The following is an 11,572-nucleotide window of genomic DNA, read 5'->3' on the forward strand; positions in this document are numbered from 1 at the left end:
GATGAAACCGACCACAAACAACTACAAAGTACAAAATTGGCACCAGAACTCTCACACTTGGCTAAACATAAGCATTGTCATCCAACTTCAAAAGTAGATATTGATAATACTGCATTAAAAAGAAGAAAAGTGGATGCGTAGTGGTGAACCAGAGATTATAATATTTACACTAAAACAGAATTGTAACCTGATGACAATGTAGGCACATGAGAAAGAGTGCACTGGTAATTTCCTTCTTATATGTTTACTTGTTCTGCGTCAATCCATATGTTTTTAATGTGAGCAATCTTTTCCCAATCTTCACCTTCTTGTTTCTTGCAGCGTTCTTTGAGCAATGGGCAGCCTTCAATTATGAGGTCTGAAATGGATTTGGGAAGACCTTCCTCTGGCAAGCATTGGAGTATTGGACAATTATCAAGACTCAAATTCTTAAGAGAAGAGAGGGGACAAATACTCAGTGTCTTAAGATTTGGACAATCCCTTATAGATAGATTATTAACAGAGAGTGAGGGCAAACCTATACCCGGAAAAGACTCGACTTTCTGTTTCCCAATAAAGAACAATTCTAGGGAAGGATTGGTTCCCCAAGCTCCCTTTAGTGAGGCAACAAGCTTGGAGCAATTACTGAGACGCATGTCTTCTAGATTTGATGGCAAACATCCTTCAGACCACTCCACGTTCGGACAGTTTCTTATGGACAAACGGTTAAGATATGGAAGGAGGGCAGACATGCGTTTAGGCATTGATTTCAATTTCTCCGATCCTTCAATCGAAAATCTCTCTAGCTGAGGTGCACATAATCCTTCACTGGGAAATGATTCAAATTCAGAGCATCTTACAATATTCAGACGGTACAAATGATTGTGAGGATGACCCTGCAATATCATCTGTAGGTTACGACACTCATATAATTGAAGATGGTAGAGTTTTGGGAAGAAATCTAGAGGAAAGGTCGTGAGAGAGTCACAACTATGACTGATAACCAATTCTTCAAGGAAAGGGTAGCAATGGTTTATGGGAATATTCATGCTCGGACAAGAAACAATACACAGGATTTTAAGATTAGTATGATATAGAAGGGGCACAGTCATATCAAATGAAGTTGGCTCCATCTTCACATCATGATTTTTTATAGACACCACCATGGGAATTGAAGCCTTAAGTTGTTCACAATACTCAATAGTTAGTTGTTTCAATTCAGAAAGGTGCTCTGGCAATTTGCCTTTCAGTTTGGGACAATACTTCATCGAAAGACATTGTAGACTGGGAAAAGCACCAGTGATGCATTGCCATTCTTCCCATTCCTTCATACGAGTAAAACTCAACGTTTCCAAGGATGCAAATGAAGAAGAGCTATTCCCATAAAAATCAGCATCTATCCTCCCTATCCAATAGTCAAGTGCTTGAGAAATGTCAAGAGTCCAAGGGAGGGCAACCATAGGCAATGTTTACAGTGCTTCAATGTTAAGGACACAACATTCGATAGAGAATTATCAGATAAACAACGTGGAAATTGTGTGCCACTATAGCCATCGATTGACAAGTGATTCAAATGTCTAGGAGGATGCAGATTCTCAAGTACTTCTCTTTCTTTTATTGAATCATCATTGTTTAGGTTCAATTTCCATTCCAAACTTAGCCCCACAAGATTTGTCTTATTCTTCAAATCCGCTGCCAATGTCTCACAAGGATTCACGATTTATTCAAGATTCATAATTGACAGCTCTCCATGAATATCAAGTTCTCCCAGTTGTTGAATACTGAAGTCAAATCTATCCATCCATACTTGCAGATTCTTTAATTTTCCTAAAAGCACTGGAGCCTTTCTCAAAGAAGTTCCCATAAGTTCAAGGCAGCGCAAATTGGTGAGTTCATGCAACGTCGCGGGCAACTCCTTTAAATATAAACAATTGTTCAGCTTCAACACTAGCAAGTTACATAGTAAACACATTGAGTCAGGAAGTGTCTCTATGTGTGTATTTGAAAGGTCTAGAGAACGAAGATGTATCAGATTTCCTATACCACCAGGCACCTCTTTTATGCTTGGACACGAAGACAATGATAAGACCCGTAAGAACTTAAAGTTGGAGATCAACTCTTGTATTGACATTTCACAGTTCCCTCGAAAGGATACAAATGTCCGTAGCCCTTTAGCATCACATAAACTCTCACCATATTGAAGAGGATTGATTACAGTTGAAAAGTGACGGGTTTTCTTTGGTACTCTTTCTGCTTTTGTTCTGCATCATCAATCACAGCATTGATGTCCATCAGCTTCCTCTTCAACTTCTTCAGCAGCTTCTCGTCCAGATTTCTCTCACGAAAGTAGTGCAAAACTTGATGAGAATCCAGCTTGTCAAGTAGCAGCTGAAGAACAACACCAAAAAGAGCACCACCAAGTGTTTCTAGGACGGGCATGGTTGCAAAGGAAGTTGCTAAAACGAAGAGAGGAAAGGATTGTGAGAATTGGAAGTGCAACTTAGTGAGGTGAATGAAGGATTAACAATAGAGAATGAGTGAGTATTTTGTTGGAGATGGCTTTACTTCAATAAAGGACTAATGGCCAGATAGCAGTAGTTTTTGTTTATTCCGGACAGCACAAGGTGGGTTTGATAAACTTTGGAGCGCATCAACTTTCTTTACTTGCTTTCTTTTACTTAAACGAAATTTCTACCAACTTTAGTGAATTAGTCTATTTCGGTGGCTTGCTTTATGAATAAATATATACAAGGCACTTACATCATACATAATTATTAAATCGCTTCATTTCCCATTTTCTTTTTTCTTTTAGCTATCGTAAATGGTTTACTTATTAAGAACGATTTGGAGTGTAATGACAACAATAATGCCAAACATTGAGTTGTATTGATGAAAAGTAACATATGTCCACGATTATTTCAATTTAGAAACTGAACAATAGAAAAACATGATATTTTATATTTTTATCATTTTTTAATTTCTGCTTTCATCGTTTTCCTGTGTTGGTGTTCTGATTTATTTACATGGACTGAGTCTCTATGTAAATAATCACGGCTAAATGAGTTCAAAAAAAATTCTGACAGGGTTAAATCAGTTCATTATTCTGTTTACTTTTATATTTTTTATATCTCATTTATTTAGAGAAGTTAAGGGTATTCTATGCAGCAAATAAATAAAGTGCTTAGCTATAACAAAATTAATGTCCCTAATTTATTTGTGTTAGACTTAAAGTCATGTTAATATATATTTCAAGAGGATAGAATTTAAAGCACCGATATGTTTCTCATTTCTTTATTGCATATTGTGGAAGTTAACCTTAGAGTCTATTATTGAGTTTGTTCATCTTTTCAATAATTTTATTGATTCATTAATTCTAGAGCTTTATTTAATTTCTTGTTTATATAGCAGATCAAACCCCGGTACTTCGAAGGGGTTTCAAACCCCTATTGCATGAGTCATCAATTTTAGTATTTTTTTTTTTTTTTGGGTTTCAAACCCTCGTTAATTTCATCGGTTGTTTTCTTTAATGCACGTAAATTAATTTTTTTAATGCACATAAATATGTAAGACAATGGAAAAGATAAAGGACAAATATTCTAAAGTGGTAGTTTTATTCTGAATATAACATTCATTAAAGAAAGAGGTACATAGTTTACAATTTGAAGATAAAATAATGTAAAATAACACAATTTAGGTGAAACTAGGAAACATCACAGCATCTTTGTTCACAATCATAAAATTAGACAAAATGAAAATCAAATAACATTTTTCAATCATGGATCTTTATGTTGATCATTTTCTGCATTAGAAACACTTCCTCGATCAATTTTAAAATCACTTTTAACTATATTATAAGGTCATGCAATATAAATGTCACAACCGAGACAAACCGTCCCGGGTTTATAACTGAGACGAGCTGTCCTAGGCTGATGTCTGAGACCGATCAACCGAGGTCCACAATCGAGACAAGCCGACCCGGGTCCATAATCGAAATAGTTGACCAACCATGATGAGTCGTGCCATGGCTGAATCGGACCAGATCGACAACCGAGATCAGCCTACTGATATTTGCCGAGTCGGGTCGATTGACGAGATGGATGATCTAAGGTCGATTGTCAAATCAGACCGACTTCAACCGAAAATTTAATAGTTTAATTGAAAATAATAATATATTTTTCATATTTAAAAAGAAAGTTTATAGGCTGATCCTAACCCACAAAGCTTTTGTGTGCTTTTTGGTCTTGTGAACTTTTTTTGCCACAACTCACGTGGATCAAAACCAAGTTGTGTGGACTGAACCAATTGACGGCTACTATTTAAGAAGACAATACTTCGTATTGTTAACATAACCGGTTATCACAAAATAAAACATGGTTAAAATTTATGACACAAAAAGCGTGAAGAAATTTTAATTTAGGAGATGATTGCATACCAGGGATCATATAACTTAAGAGAGCCCTTTACAAGTTCATTTTTAGTGATTTTGATGAGAAAAATTGGATTTTTATGAATTTACTTTACGATTAATTAACCTATGGAATTGATAGTTTAAATTCAATATAAAAAAAATGTCCATAATCCAGTTAGAAAATTAGTTGTACCACCATAAGAAAATATTTAAATAGCAATCCTAAAATCAAAAAATAATTGGTTACTATAATAACTAATTTATAAATTAAAAAATATTAATCTTTAAATTAGTTATTATTATAAATAAAAAATTACAATTAATTATAAACTAAATTTTAAATTAATCAATAATATTAATTATCAAAATTTTCGGTACATTGATATCTAAAGTGACCGATTGTTTATAGATGAGATAAACAATTTGTGTAAGTGCATTTGTTGAAAGTTGGCCATCACTCTCTTCAGATATCCGCAAATCAGTTAGATTGGTCGAATTGAATGTGTCTGCAAAACTAAAGTCCAAGGAATTTTCAGTAATTGTAAAATACATTATTGTACAAACCAATAACTAAATAGCAAAAATTTGACGGTTAAGCATTACATATGTCGGTGGACAAAATTTAAAGAACCCAAAGTAGAATACTGTCAGTAATTCGTATATAAGAGTTCTTGTAGAATTTCTGTCCGAATACAGTGTTTTGGAATTATATTCAAGAAACATTGAAAACAGCAACCATCCATTCCATATTAACAGAAAAAATATGCGTGGAATTTTTATAGTTGAGAAGAGGCGCAACCCACATCATAGGAAGCTGTGGAATGAGAAGTACTAGATTAATAAAGAACCAACGTTTGATGCATAACCATTCTTTCCATTCCTTCATATCAGAGCTGTCCAACGTTTCCAACGATGCAAATGAAGAAGAGCTATCCCCATAAAAATCATCATCTATCTTCCGAATATGATCAAGGCCGTCAATTGTCAAGCTATGTTGCCCGGATACGGATACGGATACGACACGAACACATATACTGAGGGTTAAATTGAAAAGACAGAGGACAAGGGACACGGCGTGTATATACATGTTAAGTTTGAAACTGTCTAACTAACACATTGTCAACTAACACAAAAATGAATCCAATCTATCTATTTATCTAATATCCAATTTGCGAGAAGTAGTGATAGAATAAGATTTGTTCCTTATTTTAATCATCAAAATACATTATATGCTGCTCCATTTACTACATTAATTAAGGTACAGGAGAAAATTTGATACGCTAGAGTTTAAAAGAAGAAAAGTTGAGTAGTAAGCTAGAGATTAAAATATTTGCACTAATGAGATTTTCTTTGAAATGCTTCAAAGACAGTGTGTAGAATTGGAAGCTGATGAATGGGAATTTGTGCACCGGTAAGACTTGTGTTTCGTCTTATATGTTTACCTGTTCTTGATCAACAATTATGTTTTCAATGTGAGCAATCTTTTCCCAGTCTTCACCTTGTTGTTTCTTGCACCGTTGTTTGAGCAACGGACAATCTGAAATAAAGAGATTTGAAATGGATTTGGGAAGACCTTCCTCTGGCAAGCATTGGAGTACTGGACAATCCTCAAGAGACAATGTACGAAGAGAGGAGAGGTGACAAAGACCCTTGTAGTTCAATTCCTTTAGATTTGAACAATCAAATATTACCAGTTCAGTAAGAGAGAGTGGGAGGAAACCTTCACCCGGAAAACTCTCCACATCCACTTTGCGAATACTCAAGCATTTTAAGGAAGGGTTGGCTCCCCAAACCCCCTTTAGTGAGCCAACAACTTTGGAGCAATTCCAGAGATACATTTCTTTTAGATTTGATGGCAAACACCCCTCAGACAACTCCGGTCCTTGACCGTCGATAATCCACAACCGATGAAGAGATGGAAGGAGGGCAGACATGTGTTTAGGCATTGATTTCCATTTCTTCAATCCACTAATTTGAAATGTCTCAAGCTGAGGTGCAAATAATCCTTCATTACAAAATGATTCAAATTCAGAGCATTCTGCAATTACCAGAAACTTCAGATGACTATGAGGGTGCTCCTGCGATATCATCCGTAGGTTACAACAATTATCTAATACAAGTTGCCTGAGTTTTGGGAACAAATCTAGAGAGAAGGTCGTGAGAGAGTCACAACCATAACTGATATGCAATTCTAGAAGGAAAGGGCAATGGTTTATGGGAATATTCATCCCCGGACAAGAATCAATACGCAAGCATTCTAAAGGAGTATGAGACACGAGGGGCCCTATCATATCAAATGAAGATGCCTCCATCTTAACACCTTCAATTTCTACTGCCCTGGGAATCGAAGCCACAAGTTGTTTGCAGTTTTCAATAAATAGCTTTTTTAAATGAGAAAGTTGCTCTGGGAAATGCCCTTTCAGCTTGGGACAATCTTTCACATATAGATTCTGAAGATATCGAAAAGCACCCGGCATGCACTGCCATTCTTCCCAATACTTCATATCAGTAAAGATCAATGTTTCCAAGGAAGGAAATGAAGAAGAGCTATTCCCGTAAAAATCAGCATCTATCCTCCCTATAAAATCAAGGCCGTCAATTTTCAAGTACTTAAGAACTGTTAAAAGTCCAAGGGAAGGCAACCACAGACAATTTTTACAGGACTTCAAGGTTAAGGACACCATATTCGACAGAGAATTAACAGACAACCAACTTGGAAATTTTGTGCCACTATAGCCATCGATTGACAAGTACTTCAAATCTTTGGGAGGTTGCAGATTCTCAACTACTTCTCTTACTTTTATTGAATCATCGTTGCTCCTCTTGAAATTCCATTCTAAACGTAGCCTCACAAGATGTGTTTTATTCTTCAAATCTGCTGCCAATGTATCACAGGGATTCATGATATATTCAAGATTTTGAATTGACAGCTCTCCATGAAGATCAAGTTCTACCAGATGTCGAATACTGAACTTAAACTCTTTCATCCATACCTGCAGATTCTTCAGTTTTCCTAAAAGCACTGGAGCCTTTCTTAAAGTAGTTCCCAAAAGTTCAAGGCAGCGCAAATTGGTGAGTTCATGCAATGTCGAGGGCAACTCCTTTAAATATAAACAATTGTTCAGCTTCAACACTAGCAAGTTACATAGTAAACACATTGAGTCAGGAAGTGTCTCTATGTATGTATTTGAAAGGTCTACTGAACGAAGATGTATCAGATTTCCTATGCCGTCAGGCACCTCTTTTATGTTATGACACGAAGACAATGATAAGACCCGTAATAACTTAAAGTTGGAGATCAACTCTTGTATTGACATTTCACAGTCCCCTCCAAAGGTTACAAATGTCCGTAGCCCTTTAGCATCACATAAACTCTCACCATATTGAAGAGGATTGATTACAGTTGAAAAATGACGAGTTTTCTTTGGTACTCTTTCTGCTTTATCAACACCCAACCTGTAGCAGATTTCACCATAAACATATTTTGCTAAATCATTGAGAAGGTCGTGCATGACAAAACTTTTTTTGCTGTAACCAATTGGTTGTTGAAAGAATGACCTTGATAATAGATCATTGAAGTACTGTTCACCTACTTCTTCTGGAGACTTACTATGTTTAGAGCATTGTAAAAAGTTTTCAGCCATCCACAAGAGAATTAAGCTCTTCTTGTCAAACTTATGGTCTTTGGGGAATAACGCACAATAAGAAAAACATCTCTTGAGATGAGAAGGAAGATGGTAATAGCTCAACAACAAAGCGGGGATGATCTGACTATCTTCTGTCGGTAAGTCCCATATCTCGCTTCTCAATACACTTTCCCACTCTGAGACAGATGACTTTGTGTGTAAGAGACATCCCAACGTTTCGAGGGCCAGAGGCAATCCCTTGCACTTTTCAACAATCTTCATGCCAATCTCCTCCATCTCAGAAGTCAACTTAGAGTTTTCGTCTTGGAATGCATGTTTTGCAAAAACTTGCCAACTATGATCTTCATGTAATTCCTTTAGTTGGTGTATGTAGCTTGACTGCATGATAGAAGCAACTTTGCTACTGCGTGTGGTAACCAGAACTTTACTTCCCTTAGCTCCACACGTAAGTGGAGTTTGTAATGCTTTCCATTGGTTTCGGTCTTCGTTCCAAACATCATCCAGAACCAGAAGAAACTTCCTTCCTGACAATCTCTCTTTCAATTTTCTATGAACCATTTCTAGGCCTTGACTATCATCTCTTGAGTTAGTGAAAGCCCCAAAAACTGCTTTTGATACCGTCAAAACATCAAATACATCAGAAACACAGACCCAAGCTTTTTCATCAAATTTAGGTTCATTGGTCTTTGGGTCATTGTATAAATGTTGAGCAAGTGTGGTCTTACCCACCCCGCCCATACCCACAATAGAAAGTATTGATAGCTTATTATCATTGGTGTCAGATGTCAACAAACTAAGGATCATTTCTTTGTCCTCATCTCTACCATAAATAACCTCTTCGGCCACCAACGATGTTGATTCAACTTTTTTCTCCGACACTTTATTATCCAACCCAGGTCTAACACTACTAGAAATTTTGAAATCTTGAACAACCTTTTGGTTTGAGAGAGATTCTAGATCATCCAAGACTTCTATCATCTTGGACTCAAGACTGCGTACCTTGCTAGAAATGGTCTGGGATTCAGCTTCCAACACAGTTTTGGAGAATTCATAGTCTATTTCATCCAATATGTCCTCTGCATCATACAACGTGTCTCTGACCTCATCAAGCCACTCTTTGACCAATGAGTTACTGAACTGCTTTTGTTCTGCATCGTCAATCACAGCATTGATGTCCATCAGCTTCCTCTTCAACTTCTTCAGCAGCTTCCCGTCCAGATTTCTCCCACGAAAGTAGTTCAGAACATGATGAGAATCCAGCTTGTCAAATAGCACCTGAAGAAGAGCACCAAAAAGAGCACCACCAAGTGTTTCTAGGACGGGCATGGTTGCAAAGGAAGTGGCTAAGACGAAGAGAAGAAAGGATTGTGAAAATTGGAAGTGAAACTTAGTTAGGTGAATGAAGGACTGACAAAAGAGAATGAGTGAGTATTTTGTTGGAGATGACTTTACTTCAATAAAGGACTAATGGCCAGATAGCATTAGTTGTTGTTTATTCCGGACAGCACAAGGTGGGTTTGATAAACTTTGGAGCGTATCAACTTTGCTTTACTTGCTTTCTTTTATTTCAACGAAATTTGTACCAACTTTAGTGAATTAGTCTATTTCGGTGGCTTGCTTTATGAATAAATATATACAAGGCACTTACATCATACATGAATATTGTTGGGATTTTTAGGGTTTTTGAAAATACAAGAGATATGAGATATATGAGAGATATATGTAATATGTTATACGGAGGAACATATTTTTGTATTTTATTGATATACTCTATATATAGAGCAAAATATAACAAATATCAAGTATAAAATATTTAGAATATCTCACTCCTAATCTAAAATAATAACAAATTTCTAAAACTGACACATATCTCTAAAACTGAAATATTTTCTAAAAACTAATTTAAATAAAAAAGATATTAAGTAATATTTTCAACAATATGAAATGGCTTCATTTCCTATTTTCTTTTTTCTTTTAGCGTAGGTGATTCGCTTATTAAGAATGATTCGGAGTGTAACAACAACTATATTGTTAAGCATACATTGTGAATCGGTATATCTCCAAACATGGAATTGGATAGATGAAAAGTAACACATTCACGATTATTTCAATTTTGAAACTGAATAATAGAAAAAACATGTCATTTTATATTTTTATCGTTTTTTAATTTCTTCTTTCATCGTTTTCCTGTATAGTGGTCCTTCGTTATTTACTTGGCCTGATAATTTCTAATATCTGTCTAATGGCCAACTAATAGTTGTTCAGACCATATTAAAATGAAAAATACATTATATGCTTTCAGAACATTATTAGCTTGCTTCAAGGAGAAATAATAGGATAAGAGATTAAGTTAATAGAAACTCTTGCTGCAAAATTTGATGCTAAAAGTTTTCATCTCTATTAATTTGCTTTCCTATTTTCTTCTTGAATACTCTATTTCACAACTAATACTCAATTCCAATTTATTTTTCTAGATTTCAATTGATATTAAATTGGGATAACTACAAATCTAAATACATGGTCCCTGAGGATTCCATATTATTACCTCACAACAACAATCGTGCACTTGCTATTTTTGATCATCAACTACTGATTTTCGAAGAAATAAAATCCCCCTCATCATATAAACTCCATAATTTTTATTTATTGAATTCCAAATAAAACCAGTGTGTGTGCATGATCTTGTTAAAATTTAGTGATAGATATTTGAAAATAATTTTAATAAAATTAGAGGAACACTTGCCCACACTAAGCTACGTGTAAACCTGCCACTGATTGTAGCAATTAGTTATTTGCGATGAATATGACCATATTTAGTTAAGTTTAAGCAACGGGCATCAGCAATATAAATTTTTTGAAATGTTTTAAATTGTACAATGGGAATGTCAGGTAATTAGGCATTTGACACGTAAAATAGTTGTATTTAAGTTACATAATTGTTAATCATGCGGGTATGTGAAAGCCAAAATAATTAGATGAAAATGGAAGGATTTTAATGTAACATTATATTTGTATTGGATTTAACTTGTCTAAAATGTTGTATCATCACAGCTCCTGAATAGCAACTCTTTCAATCTAATCCCATAGAAACATGCAGTTCCATTATTAGATGACAACAGGACATCGTAGGATTTTAAGAATCTACTAAGACAACAAAAGACAACATGCTGCTCCCTTTACCTTAAGGAAAAGGAGAAAACTTTGTATGCTAGACTTAAATCTATCACACAACTGAACTACTTTTAACCATAACTCTGTTTTATGATCAAGATACAAATGGTTAAACAAACAACTTGTAAGTACATTGGTTAGAAGTTTGCCATCACTCTCTTCAGATACCCACATACACATTTGTTGAATTGAATGTGTCTGCAAACATAAAGTTCAAGGCACTTTAAGTAACTTTAAAATACATTTTAATTTCTACAAAATAGCAAAATCTGATGGTTTTGCATTATGAGTGTGGATAAATTGTCAAGAATGCAAACCGGAAATAAGTTTATAAACCCAACCCACATCACATTATGAGCAACGGACA

At 35.3% G+C, this 11,572-nt stretch overlaps 1 protein-coding gene and 1 pseudogene across 1 annotated transcript; both read right to left on the reverse strand.

Moving 5' to 3' along the window:
* LOC146880870 (putative disease resistance RPP13-like protein 1) lies at positions 1-2,245 on the reverse strand (annotated as a pseudogene).
* Positions 2,246-5,524: 3,279 nt separating this feature from the next.
* LOC146880871 (putative disease resistance RPP13-like protein 1) lies at positions 5,525-9,687 on the reverse strand. Its single transcript, XM_085668912.1, has one exon. It carries the CDS (start codon positions 9,358-9,360, stop codon positions 5,818-5,820), a length of 3,543 nt encoding a protein of 1,180 aa, XP_085525038.1. The 5' UTR covers positions 9,361-9,687; the 3' UTR covers positions 5,525-5,817.
* Between the last annotated feature and the right edge of the window lie 1,885 nt (positions 9,688-11,572).

This window comes from Vigna unguiculata, chromosome 11, assembly GCF_037176805.1.
Source record: "Vigna unguiculata cultivar grain cowpea cultivar isolate G323 ecotype 2 chromosome 11, ASM3717680v1, whole genome shotgun sequence".
NCBI lineage: Eukaryota > Viridiplantae > Streptophyta > Magnoliopsida > Fabales > Fabaceae > Vigna > Vigna unguiculata.